Below are 16,945 nucleotides of genomic sequence, written 5' to 3'. Positions count from 1 at the left end.
TGGAGAGAAATTAATTGCTCCAGGAAAGCAGGAAGCCCCAATAAGGAGTAATGGGGGAAATTAGAGTGGTGACTTTCTGACATCAACAACCTGTAGTCCAGAAGTCTAACTGAGACAAAGCAGTGTGCAGCAACCACAGGAGGTGAGGCAGTGCACAGCCCTACCTGTGACCTCTTGCTGCTTACTTGGTCTTCATAATCGTGTACTGTGCCCCCAGGTCATAAGTGTGCCCGAGGGAGATTTCTTCTTTGACTTTGTGAGACACCTGACGGACTGGATAAAGAAAGCAAGACCAGCAAAAGATGGTAACAGTGCCTTTTCTCCATTGTGGGTCACACACAGTCCTACTTGAGCCCTCTAGTCCTTTCAAAGGAGGCTGACTGCCATTCACCATATCCATTGGGCCGTTGCTGTGGCTGTGCTGACCCTGGGGGCATCACCTGGGAGATGAGGAGATGGTCTGTCTGGTGCTCACAGCATTGTTATGATATCTGCTCCCTGCTTCCTTCATGCAGGTATAGTGCCTTCCCTCACCTACCAAGTGTTCTTCATGAAAAAGCTGTGGACCAACACAACACCTGGAAAGGATTCGATGGCAGATTCAATCTTCCACTATTATCAGGTACTCTGGGAATCTGAAATAGCAGTGGAGACTTTGGGAGGTTTTAAGAATGGAATTGAAAGACTGTTTATGTGCAGATGAAGACTTGCATTAAATAGAACAAAATCCTGCCTTAAACAGAGAGCTACAAAGTGCAGTTGGGTTGCATGGCATGGAGTGGCCTTCATGCATTTTAGGTAACCTCTTCATCTGGGAATTGTGCCAGATATTCTTGAGCAAGTAGCAAGAAGTGGGAGAGTATGTCCTGCTAGCAGCCTCAGCAGGGAGGCCAAATTCAGAAGCATTCTGAACATTGTCTGCTCTTCCATTCTTGGAGATGAGCTGTGATAGCCCCAAAAGCCATTGAAGAAGCTGCAGCTTTTAGGCACTTGCTTCTTCTGGGAAGAAAGAGACACCTGCATGTCACAAAGCTCTCTCATAAACAAATGCAGACACACATATATGTTCCTTGTGTTCCTGCCTTGTTAAAGCAATTATCCCAATATGACCATATCCCCTAATGCTTTAATAGTTTCTTGTTATATAACAATTTTTCAAACATCTTCTGGTAATGGTGTATTTCCAGTGACATGGAGGGTGAACAAGACTATACATACGCACGTAAGTTATCTAGTGAAAGGACCACCTTGTGCTATATAACAGGAGGTTTTTTTACATCAGAGATCTTTAGACAACCTCCATTTACCAGCGGAGAATAAAGGTCTGGGGTCGCCCTCTCCATCCCTGAATTGCTATCTTCCCTGCACAGGAGTTACCAAAGTATCTACGTGGTTACCACAAGTGTACACGGGAAGAGGTCCTGCAGCTGGCAGCTCTCATCTATCGAGTGAAATTTGAGGATGACAAGTCCTATTTCCCCAGCATCCCTAAGCTCCTGAAGGAGCTGGTGCCTCAGGACCTGGTCCGGCAGCTCTCTCCAGATGACTGGAAACGGGTAAAACAGCAGCTTTATTCATATGTCAGTCTAGACTTGGGGAAGCCCACCATCTTGTGTCACTTGTCTGATGTTCAGCATTGAGGCAGTGTTGCCAGAATGAGTGACCTGTGGTCCTTCTTGAGCCTTAGCAAAGCATGGCTCCCCATCAGCACCAAGAGGAGGAATTGTACGTGTGTTTTTGGATGGGCAAGTCTAGAACATAGAAGAATATAGATGTCTCACTGCCAAGAAACAGTCTTAGAAGTATTTTCTCTTTCCTAGGATTTGAACTCAACCATGTACCTAACCAACAATTTATTGGTTTCCTCAGTAGAAAGTCCCTCAGTCCCCTCTGCTTCATAAATTGGAGATCAAAACTTACAGTCCCTACAATAGAGTTACCAGCATGGCTCATCAAAGAAAGGAGGACCTACCTTGCTTCCAGGTTTTGCTCCGGTGACCATCCAGTGGAAGCATTCATTGGTGCAGAGACTGGAATCAACACCTACATAACTTCTTTAGCTATCTTCTTGGTGGCTGTCCCAAAACTTGCCAAAGAACACTCTGTAGGCTAGAATTTAGTGCAGAGAGAACTGTTTGTAGGTTTACCATACACTGTGGTTTGTAAATGAATCTCAATGAAAACCAAATTACTATGTGAAGCAGTTATGGCTTCTGGTAGGATAGTCCATCTTTGTGATATGATGTTCCTTCCCTGGAGAACAGACAGTGCAAACCCACCAGCTCTACTGTCTTCTCTGTTGCAGTCCATTGTGGCATACTACAATAAGCATGCAGGCAAAACAAGAGAAGAAGCCAAGCTTGCCTTCCTAAAGATTATCTTCAAGTGGCCTACATTTGGATCAGCATTCTTTGAAGTGAAGGTACTTGCCCTTCTTGGAGTTTTCCTGGCAGCTTTGGGCCAAGTTCAGAAATTCCATATCATGTTGGGTTCCAAACATGTAGGGTTGTCCCAGTATCTGGGCTGGACTGGGACTACTCTGATGAGACAGGGAAAGAATGTGAGATTCTCCATCCGTAAAGGGCTGATGCAGTAATCTGTGGCTGCCCTATCTCTTTACAGTACTGAGGCACTCTAGATCACCATTGTATCTCAGTCATCTTTGGGTCTGTCCTCACAGCTGTGCAGCTGAAGGGGCAAGAGCCATTCTGTTTTGTGAAGGGAAAAGGGAACATGCAGTTTTCTACATGATGTGTCTGCACACACCATGGACCAAATCCAGGAGTACATCCCATGCTGGCACAGGGCTGGAAGAAGTGTTTACCAACACTAATTAAACTGAAAGTAAAGATCAGAAAAGGACAGAACAGTGTAGTATTGGCCAAAGAGTCCACAGCAGCAGTCAAGAGGAGGAGCAGAGTCCCAGACAAAGAGACTGGGTAGAAGATAGTAAGTCTGGGAGTTTGCCATCCTGCCCCAGCTCTTCCTTTCCAGTGGTGGGATAGCTTGATTTGGAGATGTCAGAGAGGAGCAAGGAACTTCATACACTCTGTAGCTCACACAATTATCAGGTACATAGGAGATCTGTAATGATGACAGCCCAGACTATTACCAATACCTTAAAGGTTTCTATGTTTATCTTTAAATCATTAACTGGATAGCAGTTAATGAGCCAGCAGATGCTGGCAGAAGGTAGACAGTAAGGAAAAAGGAAATGATTTTGCATGAAATTTCACCTGATCAGCTCATCTCATCTCATTTCCAACAGCAAACTACAGAGCCAAATTATCCAGAAATCCTCCTAATTGCCATCAATAAACATGGAGTCAGCCTCATCGATCCTAAAACCAAGGTAAGACTGAGGTCTTCAGCAGATGCCCTTGAGCCAGCAGCCCAAAGGCTGTGTTATTTAGAGATAAATTAATCTCATTAAGCCTAGTTCTCATTAAGCCTAGTTTGAACAACTGAATAGCCATAAAAGATCCTGGAGAAGAAGAATTGAGAGCAGCAACTCTTTGAGCCCTGTAAATGGAGAATATATGTACTCCTTCCCTAATCTTTTCACAGGCATTAGGACTGGAGCTGGAGTACATGAGCTCCTACTAGGTACTTCCACCAGCCACATGGTTTTTCCAGAACAGCCATCCTTCACAAGCACTGGAGGATCCAGTCTCTTGCATTTCACTGCTGTTCCTATGAGGCCATGGTACAGTCTCATTTCAGCAGACATCCTTAGTCTGCTTTAAAGGAAAGAGAACAGGGACATGGAAGGTCCACATGCCCTTCATAAAAGTTGAGGCTCTTGTGTGTTGACTGTCAGCTTTGTGTTCCCACCAGGATATTCTCATCACTCATCCCTTCACCAAGATCTCCAACTGGAGCAGTGGCAACACATACTTCCATATAACGATCGGCAATCTGGTGAGGGGAAGCAAGCTGCTCTGCGAGACATCCCTGGTAAGGAGGATTAAAGATTATGGCACACATTTAGAGCAAATTCTGACATTGGCAGGCCAAAATTAAATTCTTCCAGCAAGCAGTGTCTCAGAGAATTTCTGAGTTGCAGGTGGTCTCGTAAATGAGGTCCCGTAGTTGTTTGTTTCTTCTGGATTTCAGCACTGTGAGGTTACTATCTCCATAACAGCTTTTTTTAAACGTGGGTTAGACATCAAGTATTGGAATGTGTCCAGTATGTAAGGTCTCACCTCTGCCTGTGCATCTATGCAAGGTTTTACCAGGGCTCTCATTGGGTTCATCATCCAAGTTACAGGCAAGCCTGAGGTGCCTGGGGCATTGCCACCCCATGAGCATGGGATTCTTCTACATACCATTAGAGTGAAAAGCATAACAAATCTTACTGTAGGAGGCTGCCCAGGGAGGTGGTGGAGTCACCATCCCTGGAGGTGTTCAAGAACCATGAAGATATGGCACTGAGGGACATGGTTAATGAGCATGGTGGGGATGGGTTGGTGTTGGACAAGATGGTCTTAGTGGTCTTTTCCAACTTTTATGATTCTATGAAAGCAGATGTGTGTTCAAGGGGTGTACTTTTACGAAAGTTTTTTGTCAATCTTGTCCCTACTAACAGTCACAACAAAAAGAACTGCTTAGCAAATCTTAGACCCAAAGAAGAGGGGGAAATACAAATGGACACATGTAAATCTATAATGTGTAGCAAGTGTGTTGATGAGGAATAAGCCAGAGATTAAGTTTTGCTATAAGGACATGTAAGAACTTCTCTCTCTTCACCAGGGCTACAAGATGGATGATCTTCTGACCTCATACATCAGCCAGATGCTAACAGCCATGAGCAAACAGAGGAGTGCGAAGGGTAGCAAGTGAACTGCAAGAAGCCACTGGCACGTGGCCATGAGGCTAATTCACCAGCTGAGGGCTGTGGGATACCCATGCAGCTGGGGGAGAACCTTTGCCTCCCAGATGTGGAAGATGAGCCGAACACCATCAGGGAGTTCGCTGGACTCTGACCTTGAGGGCTCCAATCCCACCACCCCTTCCAGCGAAGATGACTATCTCTGACCTCCCATCCTCCCTCCCCACCCCGACTACACCTGAACCTCAAAGAACTCCAGAGGACAACACTGCTCTCAGACAACAACTTGAGCAAAGAGACTCTGGCAGGAGGTTTGCCTGAACCCAATGGCTGGCATCACAAAGGCTCTGGGAAGAGGATTTGTGTGTGTGTGCTTGTGTGTGTGGCTTGGTTTGGTTTGGTTTGTGTTGTGTTTTTTTTTAAGTGACGAGACAACAATTGGGATGCTAATGCCTTTTGGTGAGCTTATGGACATTTTAGGTTTGAAGACAAGTGGCAGAGACCCAGTCCATCCTGGAAAGGTGTCCAATGAACACCGCAGGGCTTGTTTTTTGGCATTAAAAAAGAATACACTGTCCTCAAGGACAGAAAGAGAAAGCAGACTGGGAGGAGCACATTTTAACTAGGAATCAGAATAAGCAAACCACTGATTGAACACGTTAGAATATCAAAGTGCTGTCTGTGCAATGCTGGAAATATTTAACGAACAAATTTTAAAGTTTTGTTTTTCTTCTTCTATTTATTTTTTAAAATATTAAAAAAGAAAGAAATCTTGCATTTTGTGCCGGTATCTGGACAATGCCTCGGGGCTGAGGGCAACCTGCAGGACAATCCCTCGCCCAAGGATTCCCCTGGAAACATGACTGCCAGCAACTAAGGCACATCTTTCCCAATTAAGGGCTCAGCTGGGAGTGAAGTGTGGAAGATGAATTACCTCCTTTTGCCTCATGTCCAGACAAATTAACCCTGGGAGAACCATTTCCACAAGCTTCAATATGGATGTGGGGGTTTTGGAGTTCCCACTCTTGGAAGACTATGGCCAAGCCCATGTGCAGAAAGGATTCTGACCTCAACGGGGACTTGGACATCAACACTGGAAACAGCTAATGATTAGCTAATGATTTTGTTGTGCTTTTGTGTGTGTCACTGTATAAAATGGCTCTCTACCAGCCCCAGCTGGAGCGTGAACTACTCACAGGCAGGGCAGGCCCTTGGTCTCAGTGGGCTTTTCTCTGTCTTTGATTGGCCATACTCATCTGCTGGGTGCTTGTCTCATCTTCCACCCTGGAGCGTGCAGTGTGGAGCAGCTGGACCAGAGATGGGACCTGCCAGCAGAGAGGAGGCTAACCCACATTGTGTCTGGGAGAGTAGAGGGGAAGGAGCATGGGGTGCCTTTCCAAAATACAGGCTTCAAAGGATCAGGTGCCTGAGCACGTGGTATCAGGAGCTATGAGAAGTGTCCACCAAGATCTGATGCTGTTGTCACTAATGCGGAGTGGCTCCCAGTAGATGTGGGAGAACTCTCTTGGTCCTGTGCATTGGGCTGAGCTCATCTGCATTCATAGAAGTCAGTACTGTATGTTACCATGTGTTGCTGGAGCTCAGCTGGGCTCAGTTCCTCAACACCATGGCACTGCTTGTTGAACCATAAGGACAACGGCATGTGGCTGGGATGCAGCAGTGACACTGGACCTTTGTTTCTCCACCAAAGCAAACACAATGCTGCACGGAGACATTCACCCACTGGACAGAGCTGCCACAAGATCCCCTTCCTCCACCATCCCCCTGCCTATGGCACTTTTTTGATGGGATCGTGGCAACACCAGCTAAGGCTGCACTGGGAGCCTTGTTGTCTCCCCAACAACCATCTCCAATGCTCCTCCTCCCTCCCTAGCTGCCAAGATCTGGCTGACCCAGGGATCCCACCCACTCCCAGACAAGCTTCCATCATCCTTACCACCACCACCACAAACTTTCTTGAGTTTCCAGCCATCCTTGCCTCTCCCCACAAGCTCAGTACACATCGTAGAAATGTTTTTCAGTGCTGTCCTGGGGAGCTTTCCCTCACAAAACTCTCTTGTCCCCTCATTCACAGCTCTGTTGGCCTCCCATACACCCTATCATTTTGGGGGTTCTGGGACTCTGTGTGTGTGTGCCTGTGTGTCATATGTATTAGCATCTGCTGGCCTCTTTGTATTCACACTGAGCAATGTAACAAGCAAAAACATATGTCCAAGTGAAATACTCTAATTAAAAGGCATAAAGTGGCTTGTGGGAGGCTGTTCTGCACTGGGTGGTTGTGGTATCCCCAGGGGTGGAAGAGTGGGATCAGGGCTCTCCCTCATTAGGGAGGGGACTTCGCTTTGCGTAGTGGGACTCCTGGTGAGAATATCCAGTGATGGGGAGCATATCATCAGTGTGCCTTGGCACTTAAGGACATCATTTAATGAGCATGGTAGTGAAGGGCTGATGACTGGACTTGATCATCTTGGAGGTCTTTTCCAACCATAATGACTTCATGATTGTATGAAAAGTTTTTGTGCAGAATTCAGACCACCGGCCACATGCTTAATGGTGTTGCCAGGACCTGCTAGCTGGGAAGCAACAAATATAGTAGCTTAGACACAACAGAGCTCAGGACACACTGATGAGACCACAACAGTTGAGGGACCACAGCCTGTCCCAACCACATCCCTCACCTGGAGGACCCCATGGAGCATCATGCATGCAGCATCACCATCCAGTCCAAATGCTTTCAGCTCTCATTTTTATGTTCATGCATCTGCACATGGGTGGTACCCACAAAAGCTGTGAACCAGCTATGGGTGTAGAGTACAAGGAGGAGATTTAACACTATCATTAGCATCATCTGCATGCTCTATTGATCTGGAGCTGCTCTACAGCAATCCTCTAGCTCTCCTCAGAGGAAGTTAGTGCCTTTTTGCATTTCTAGCCTCCAAAATACTCGAAAATTTCAAACTTGTAAAGGTTCGGCATTTCTCAGCAGTGTTAAGTTTGAAACCTAGCACTTCCCTTTCACATTTCACTTGTGATACAGGTTTATTTAGCAAAAACAGTCTGATTTTGGTAAAGATGACTATGTTCTTCCCCTTTCCTTGCCTGCTGGAATAAGAACAAAAGAGAATAGGAGAGCCAAAATGTATTTAAAGTTGCACTTGCAATTTACAAAATAATAATAATTGTTAAAAAGTGTTCTTATTAACTGTTCAAGTAGAAATTTATGGCTTAAACCTAGGAGATGCTCTGCTCTCCTTTGCAGAGCAGAGTATAGTTTTCCTTCCCCGTGTGCCAGAAGCCACTGGGAGAAATGAAAATTGAAATAAATCCCAGGATGCAGAGCAGATATAAAGATCCTCCACAAGGGAAAAGAAAACAGGACATTTGGTGGAACCACTTCACATGCAACAAAATGAAGAAAAGTGTTGTGATCTTGGTCGTAGTCCAGGTAATTACTTGGCCAAGGCACCAAAACTCCTTTTGCATTCATGGGGAATACTCCCTCACTGAAAGTCAGGGTGAGGAGGCTGTTCCATTTGGACTAATGGAAGGAAAGGAAATGGGAGGAAGGAAAAGAAAAACCTAGGTTACAGACCCTGCTGAACCATCCAGCAGCGCTTGACCATCGTGGTGGGGCTAGTTGTGCTCTTGGGCTGGAGAAGACCTGTGAGGAGGAAGGGACTATGGGGACTGGGGAAACAAGGGCGGACAAGGACAAGGAGGATCAGAGGGTGCTCAGGATGATTACCCTTTCAGATGCCAAATGTCTCAAAGGGAAACAGTGGCTACTACATGGGTGCTGCTAGGGAGGTTTAACCATCTCACTGTGGTGCACAGCTCACAGCTGCAACCCCATGTGTGCTCCACTTCACCCTTGGGATCCCTGCCAGGCATCAGACGATGAGGAACGCAGGAGGTTAACGCAGTGCTCATCTCCATCAGGACCATGATGGCAAATGGCTCCTTCTTGACAGGAACCCATTGGCCCCTCTTGGCAGGCTGGATTTGCAGGACTGCGAGGAAGAATTTGCAGAACTGCAGGAAGAGTCAGCAAGGGATGCTCCAATCGCTGGATCTCAGTGAGATGGCAGCTCTGCATCCTCCCTGCCCACATCAGGCCATGACGGTTGGCATGTTGCTAAGCTCTGGAAAAGAGGGCACACAGTAAGCTATCAAAATACTGAAATACCAAGACAGCTTGGTCCTAAATGCTTACAAACAAGGCTGGGTCATTTTGTCCTCTGCTTTGGTTCAGAAACCTGGAGCGTGGAAGCATCTCAGAGGTGCCCAGAGATGTGGTGGATGCTCTGCCCCCGGAGACTTTCAAGGTGAGGCTGGATCAGGCTCTGGGCAACCTGATCTAGCTGTGCATGTCCCTGCTTGTTGCAGGGGAGTTGGACTAGATCATCTTTAAAGGTCCCTTCCAACTCTAAGGATTCCATGATCTCCAAAATATATTATTAATACATATTATAGAACATAGCATCTAATATGTATTAGATGTTTGCAGATAGTGATAAGATGCATCTTGACCTCCTTTCTCTTTGCATAAATTCATCTCTTAAACACCCCAAGCTCCAGCCCTGACCAGGTTGGTGGCCCCACTGGGCTCAGTACTGTCTGAGCACCATGACCAACTCATTGGTTATGCTCCATGGAAACCTCCTCAAGCAGGATCCAGCTCCTGCCCCTCATCACCCACTCACCTGTCCTGAACTTGTTGTAGGTGCCACTCTCCAGCATTGGGTCACCTTCGTGGGCACAGCAGGAGAAGCTCCGCTCTCGCCACCTGCAAGGGGCAAAGTGCCTGGGTCAGCAACCTGTAGCCCTGGTCACCTTATTCTCCTTTGTTAGGGCTGGAACTGCACAAGTATTGGGGGATTTGCTCAGGTCTTTAGCGAGAAGGGAGCCTGGTGCATGCCTGTGGTGCTTAAGTATCCATACTTCACATGAGCAATAGCATTTTGAGGGCAACTCTGTGACTAAGCCCTGTTTTCTAGGAAAGATTTAAGGGATGACAGTCCTTATTTTGCAGCCACTGGTTCCTAAGCAGACAAAGACATATAAAAATTGTGAGTTTGGTGGACTCGTGAACCTGATAAACCAGATCTCATAGGTCCCCCAGGCACAGCTGATGGCCCCATGCTCCCAGAAGCACTAGGAATGCCCTTCCTGCAATGGCAGCCCAGAAGAGGCTTCTTGAATGGATCATAGCCATCTGCAGGGTCCTGGGAAATGCAAGGACAATATGAAGAAGCACATGGAGGGGAGCCTGGAGGAGATGGGGATGGGAAGATCTAGAGATGGTAATAATGTATTGCATGGGTTTGATCATTTCAAGCCATCTGCTGCAACCTGCAGCCTTGGAAGCAAGGTGAAAGATGCTACAGCAAGACTTGGGTCAGGACTGCAGAAAGCAGAGCAGGGTGAGTGGTTTCTGACCCAACCATGGTGCATCCAGCACCCTGATCCAAGTTTTCCCAATAATCAAACACAGATAAAGTCAGCAAAAAAAGCAAAGAAAACACAGTGCTTGGCACACTCAGGTGTTTTCAGCTGGGAGGATGGATTTCCTCATTGACTTTGATATGTGTAGACAGAGAGACATGGAGTGCACAAATATCAACAATGAGAGCTTTCCATCTAATGTCTAAACTCCTAATATCTAAAATCCTAATCTAAATAGTAAGAGTAGAAAAATAAATTCCTTTTCCAGCCCATCAGCTTTGGTAACTTATTTCTGTTGCTACTCTAAACCCACCACATCTATATTGAATCCTTCAGGTACATGAAGCCTGAGTTGCCAAAAGGAAAGAAAAACAGGAAAGCAAGCAGGAGAGGTTTTTGGAGATTTTCAGGACACTTTTTTTTTTTAAATAGTTCTTGAAGAAGAGCAGTTTTAACCCTTCAGGACATTGTAAGCACCCCTCCATTCCTCTGCCAAGGGCAACAGTTCAGGTTAGAAGGCAGTGGAGTTGGAGAGCCAGGAGTTGGACACTGTGATCCTTATGGGTCCCTTCCAACTTGGGATATTCTATGATTCTATGATTCTGTGAACTCAGCTGTTACCAGTGCAGAGCAAAGATGAGCGAGATGAGAAGCACTGAGGCCAGGTCTGTCAGGATCCACATGATGTTGTACTGCCGTGGTGTCTGGAAGAGAACAGCAGAGAGTATGTCCAACACCACGGATACTGAAGCACGCAAAAAAAGCTGCTTGAACTCCTTCTCACTGCTTGGCCATAGCAATTCAGCTACCTTGTGTGCATGTGAGGTGATATCCTTCAGGTGTTTAAAGCATTTGGAAGCATTTTGAAGCCGTCACCTACCATTGGGTGTAGGTGCCAAGCCATCATCCTTAGTAAAAATAGATCTGTTGGGTGTCCAACACAATGGGATTGCATTGAAGTGAATACAGCAGGGACTCCTTGTTTGTCCCTACAATGTTAATATCAATTGATGGCATCTGTTTCCCCCTGCAAAACCATCCTTGAGTGAAAACCACTGAGGGGCTGGGGTGGCTCCTGCTTTAAGTCTAGGATTTGTCCTCAGATCGGACCTCACCCACCCTCAGAAAGGATGAAGATGATTTAGTTTTCTAAATGAAAGATGGGAGCATTTTAAAATCCACTTCAAGAGTGTGAAACCAGTTATTCCAAGTGGTAACCTTTATGATTCAGGGACTCTAGTGAGAATGTGGCACTCCTCAGCCCTATAGATTGTCAAAGGCAGAGTAGAGGATGGACAAGCAACATGGAAACTCCTTCTAGCAAGGAAGGGTTGCCTCTATGCTTTTTTCCCTTTGGCTTATGACATCTGACCAAGTTTGAAAAGGAATGCACGAGTTCCTGGTCATTAGGAACTCCTGACTGCAGTAAGATTCTTCAGAATCTCGGAAATTGAAATTGTCATGCAGTTACCATATGTGCCCTCAAAGCCCCCTTCCTTTGTCTTTACACAAGTCTCACTAGGACTTGCTTTCCTTCATTTCCAACACAGACACCAGATCCTACCAACCAGAGTGCTTTTCTAAGGGCCATGAAAAGACAGGAGTTGGGGATGATGATAACTGCAGTGGCTCACAAGAATCAGACTCATTTTCAGCCTCCTTTATCCATGAATGAATTGGCCCTCGACCTCTAAAGGTAACCATGGACATCCTACCCCATTTTGTACCCTAGAAACAAGGGAGGACTGCTGCTTACCATGAGGAAGAGAGGCTGGCTGAGGTTCTTCAGCGTGTGGACAGCATTCGTGGTCACAGAGTGTGCCCCAGAGCACCAGGCCAGGGAGAAAAGCCAGGGCTCGTTGATCACATAGAAATTGGTGGTGATGTTTGCCTCAGCATATTTCCTTTAAAAGATCAAGAGGCAATTGCCTTCATTAAGAAAAGCAAGGAGGTTAGTACTTCCTTTGGGCTGAATCAAGGAGAAATGGCAAATCTGTATAGGAAAGATTTGCTTTAGGACCTAAATAAGGAACAAACAGGAAGCCCAACCAGCCAATTTGATAACAGTTGACTAATACAGAGTATCTGGTCTGCTGTAGGCAAACTTTGATTATCCCTCTGGCATATGAATCAGTCATAGAACCATAGAATGACTTGGGTTGGAAGGGACCTTAAAGCCCATTCAGTTCCAACCCCCTACCATGGACAGGGACACACCCCATAGACTGTGTTGTCCAAAGCTCCAACCTGGTCTTGAACACTTCCAGGCATGGGGATTTTAAATTCTGCTGTTTCCTAGGATTTAAAATTCTGGGGAAGATATCATTAAGAAAACATGAATGTTACTAATATCCAAAGGGTTCGATTTTTTCTTTCAATTATTTTTAATTAGATGTCAATATTTTCATAAATAGGACAGAAAGTCCTATTTACAAAGGGAGAGTTGGACAAGTCAGACATTTAGTGAGGGCTTTTAAGGCTTAGTTTTTTTCTTTTGTCTTTTCTTTTTTAATGGAATAGAACCATTTTGGAGACTACTTCTGCAATAAATGTGCAGCCTTCCATTGCACAAATTACATTGCTAGTGTATCACGAGCAGCAGAGAAGTGGTAGCTATGGTGATAAGAAATTAAGGCTCCAAAACACCATCTGTGAAAGGGTGATGGTTTCTGACCACAGCATTGTGCATTCACACGGATGTTTGTGGAGGCCGTAGGAGGTTTAATAGTTGTTTGTTCTCCATGGTTCAGTGTTAGAGATGCTGGGGATGGCATGTGTGAAAGGACAAGAAATCAGGAGATACTTGTGTTCTACCCAGAAGATCCTCAGATCCTTGAAGGTGTTCAAGAAACACATAGATGAGGTATTTAGGGACATGCTTTAGTGGGCAATATTGGTGACAGAGGGACAGCTGGACTAGATAATCTTAGAGGTCTTTTCCAACCTTAATGATCCTATGATTCTATGATTTTATGACCCAGGTTGATTAAATACGAACTTGGACTTGGGTAGGGAGGGGACTGGGGTTCAATTATGCCACCTCTTGGCCATAGTCGGGGTCAGCAGTGGGAGTGAATTAAAGCCCTTAAGCTCCAAAATGCAACAGGGATGGCCGCTTACCCTCAAGGAGTACTTTCTAAAATGCTATCGATCCCAGAGTTGGTCACTGGAGGGAGACATTGCCACACACACGAGGCAAACGTTCTCTAGTCAGCCTGCAGACTGCGCTTGGGGGCTGAAACTGCAACCTACCGAATATCTTCACTGGACATTTCGGTGTAGGCCAGGTTGAGTTTGACAATATTGTCCGTCAGCAGATCTTCAACCGGGGCCTTACTGCCCATGGTCTGCTGGAAGCCAGGAGCAACAGACTGAACAAAGGACCTCATGTCATTCTCCAGCCACAGGACCTGCAAACAACAAGAGGACCTTGTGAATTCACAGTGAACTAACTAGTAATTGCCATGCCCTTCACTCAAATCTGGTAAAGATAAGGTCTTGAGGGGCTTAACCCAGACTGTCAAATAACATATTTCTTACAATGATCAAAGAACATTTATTTGCTGGGTTTAAAGTTGCAAATGATGAAAAGTCATTTTCATCAAGAAATCAGTCTTCAGTGTTCCTTCTTATCAACTGGAAATCACTGAATATTTCCCATGGCCCTAACAAAAGATGCAGTGTTTGAAATGAATGAAAAGGCAGCTTTGGTAAATGGGAAAGGCAATGGAAAGTATTCTCTCATCCCTTCCTCCCATCATGGGAGCAGACATGGATCAGCTAACTCTATGGAAATCAGTGGACACATAACCTGGTTCACATGGATTAAGCATGTATCCTAAGCAGAGTGTTGCCTGGAGAAGGAGGAAGGCAGTGAAAGCTCCCAGCTGCTTTAATTTAAACCAGGAGCTTCTATGCAATATATAAAGTAAGTCTTAGTGGCAGAGAGTTGGCTGTCAGTTACCACAATGATGAAAGAACGCAGTGTTGACCCCAATGTCCCAATTCAGTGAGCAACAGAATGGGATATGAAGGAGAGTGGCCACCCTACCAGGTGGGGTCTGATGCCCGACTCGTTGAGGATGACTTCCAGGGTTCTGTTGATCCATGAATTCCTGTAAGGATGTTTCTCTGGAGGACGGTAGAGATCAAATATCACAAGTTTATTCTGACTGTCTGCGAGGCGTAAGAAATTACTTAGCTTGTAAATGGACTGATTCATTGCCTGGTTTTGATCTGCCCTTGACAGGGAGCCCATGCATGAAAAAGGTTTGTCCTAGAAACAAGCAGATACAAAAAGGAAATCAATCAGCCAGTCTCATCTGGGAGTCTGCTGCATGCAAACTGGTCATAGCTCTGTGGAGGAAAAGGTTTGTCATCAGTCCTCAACAGAGCAGGATATTCTGTTTTACCTAGCCCTTTTACATGAATTTAGACCTGAATTGTCTAGTTCTCAGCTAGCCCTGCTGTGTTTCTCTGCCCCACCATGTTAGCTACATCACACACAACACCTTGCACAAGTTGTTTTAGGTTGATGGCTCAACTCGATGATCTTATGTTCTTCTCCAACCTAAATTGTCTATGATTCTATGATTCGAAGTATCTGTTATCTTCTTTCTCCAGCATGTCAGTTCTTCTGCTGCCATGATAAAGAGCCACAAAAAAACCACCAGCCAAATATAACCGATCTCCAAAGCCTAAAAGCCAACTGTACAAAACAAGAAGACCCTATAGCTTAAGGATCTCTGCTGACTTTGTTCTGGCTCAACCAGAAATTTCCCTCCTAAAATTCATCCTAATAAGTAGTAGCCAGCTGGTTCCTCTTCTACAACCAATTGATGATGGTCCTTTATGATGCTTACCTTTAGGAACCATGCTCCAGCATTCAACTCCTTCAGGGCATCCCAGGAGAACAATGCTGCATTTTGAGCAGTGTCATTGGGATAGACCTCCTTGATGTTGGTTGTCCTGCTCAAGGTGCTGTCATGCATGAGAAAAGGAACACCATCGTAGCTGTTGGAGAGCAAGGATTCAGGTCACTTGGGGTGCAGTTCACATAGGGCACAAGCAGTGTCATGCTAGGCAAGAACAAGTATGCGGGCCACCACAAATGTAGCTGCATGACATCCCTCAGTACAGGGAGTGAGATAGAAAAGAAATATGACACTCAAAACACCAACCAATATTGCTGCCTTGACCCTGGGGACTTGGTTTCCTCAGGGGCAGAGTAGAGATGGTGCATTTATACCTGCCAGCCCCTAAAAAGGTGGATACAATATGATGTGAAAGGCACATTTTGCGGATGCCAGAGTGTTCTGGTGTTCTCTAGGACAGATAAAACCCTCACAGAGGTCCGTAAGCCAGACTAGGGTAGGAACTGCCTTTATGTGCTGCAAAGTGTTTAAAATAGAGTATAGAGATGATCATAGAATCATAGAAACATAGAATGACTTGGGTTGGAAGGGACCTCAAGGATCATCAGGCTCCAACACCCCTGCCAGAGGCAGGGCCACCAACCTCCACATTTAATACTAGGCCTTCCGCCCAGGGCTCCATCCAACCTGGCCTTGAACACCTCCAGGGATGGGGCATCCACAACCTCTCTGGGCAGTCTGTAATGGTGTTGTGGTAATGTGTTGACCAGGGCCATGATGGTGATGTGTTGACGGTTGGACTAGATGATCTCAGTGGTCTTTTCCAATCTTAACGATTCTATAATTCTATTATTTAATCAGTAGCTACAACTTACTGACTTGCCCAAGAGTAAACATGCCCCACAGTCTCTGTCATCATATGTCAGCTGAGGGACCCTGTCCCAGCCATCAGTAAAACTACATTGCCTGGAACTACACAGCTCCAAAGGCTCTTAGAAGAAGCATGTGCTTTGTGAGGCATGATGTTGTCCACTTACCTAATGGTGACATCTGTTTCAAGACCATCCGCACCATGTTCAATTGTCTTCTGAAATGACATCTCAGTGTTTTCTGGGGCCAGCTGAGGAAAGAAATGGCCCATGACCAAAATGGTTTTGGATACACTCTGGAGAACTCTTCAAATACACTCTGTCTCTTTGTAATACTTCAGTTTTCTATTAAGGTACCACCATTTTCTTGATAAAGTCTCTTGTTTCTTTGGCTACCAAACCCATCTTTGTCCCTCAAGAGCAGTGCTGTCCATGTTAGCAGAACCATAGAGTGATCCCTTTGGCATGCAATTCCAAACTGAAATACCTGCCCTTCTACCCTCCACTGATTTCTTAAGGGAAAAAAGAAAAGAAAAAAAAAAGAAAAAAAAAAGAAAATAAAAGATGATGACAGAGGTAGCAACACAGAAGATGAAGAGATGTTTAACAACTTCTCCACACCTACCATTGGTGCTCCACGGTGTCCGATGAGGGCTGGCTTTGGTCCAAGTGTCCCCACCTCTCTGATGCAAGGAGAGTACATCCCCAGAGGTATCAAGAAAAGAAAGAGAAGGATAGCCAGGTATGGACCAACAATTATCACCTGAACAACTGAAAGAATTTGAAGGAGGAAGGCTAGAGTTAATCCATTTGGTAACATATGGGTTCGCCTTGCAGCTTGACTCTTAATACAGCCCTCCAGCTAAGTAACTGTTGGGCTTTATCCCAACCCTTCTAACATCTCT

General features: G+C 45.5%; 2 protein-coding genes across 13 annotated transcripts in view; one reads left to right on the top strand and one right to left on the bottom strand.

The window, feature by feature from the left end:
* MYO7A (myosin VIIA) overlaps positions 1-7,099 on the top strand; it is a 98,595-nt gene extending 91,496 nt beyond the window's left edge. For all 9 annotated transcript variants that reach the window (XM_040704677.2, XM_040704663.1, XM_015280880.3 and 6 more), the window contains 7 exons: positions 218-305; positions 516-622; positions 1,371-1,556; positions 2,306-2,422; positions 3,269-3,352; positions 3,838-3,957; positions 4,753-7,099. In XM_040704677.2, coding sequence (XP_040560611.1) covers positions 218-305; positions 516-622; positions 1,371-1,556; positions 2,306-2,422; positions 3,269-3,352; positions 3,838-3,957; positions 4,753-4,842 — 792 coding nt within the window. In that variant the 3' untranslated portion in view covers positions 4,843-7,099. The remainder of the gene's footprint in view (positions 1-217; positions 306-515; positions 623-1,370; positions 1,557-2,305; positions 2,423-3,268; positions 3,353-3,837; positions 3,958-4,752) is intronic.
* Positions 7,100-7,976: 877 nt separating this feature from the next.
* GDPD4 (glycerophosphodiester phosphodiesterase domain containing 2) overlaps positions 7,977-16,945 on the bottom strand; it is a 35,447-nt gene continuing 26,478 nt past the window's right edge. For 3 of the 4 annotated variants that reach the window (XM_040704686.2, XM_040704690.2, XM_417276.8), the window contains exons 8-16: positions 16,666-16,811; positions 16,209-16,291; positions 15,160-15,310; positions 14,349-14,573; positions 13,550-13,707; positions 12,054-12,201; positions 10,919-11,001; positions 9,556-9,638; positions 7,977-8,994 (exon numbers count right to left, since the gene is read on the bottom strand). In XM_040704686.2, coding sequence (XP_040560620.1) covers positions 8,963-8,994; positions 9,556-9,638; positions 10,919-11,001; positions 12,054-12,201; positions 13,550-13,707; positions 14,349-14,573; positions 15,160-15,310; positions 16,209-16,291; positions 16,666-16,811 — 1,109 coding nt within the window. In that variant the 3' untranslated portion in view covers positions 7,977-8,962. Of the gene's footprint in view, positions 8,995-9,555; positions 9,639-10,918; positions 11,002-12,053; positions 12,227-13,549; positions 13,708-14,348; positions 14,574-15,159; positions 15,311-16,208; positions 16,292-16,665; positions 16,812-16,945 lie in introns of those variants that run through there. The other variant, XM_015280883.4, reaches the window with a different exon arrangement.

Source organism: Gallus gallus, chromosome 1 (assembly GCF_016699485.2).
Source record: "Gallus gallus isolate bGalGal1 chromosome 1, bGalGal1.mat.broiler.GRCg7b, whole genome shotgun sequence".
Classification (NCBI taxonomy): domain Eukaryota; kingdom Metazoa; phylum Chordata; class Aves; order Galliformes; family Phasianidae; genus Gallus; species Gallus gallus.
Note: the sequence above shows the minus strand (reverse complement) of the source record. Positions and strands in the feature narration are given on the sequence as shown.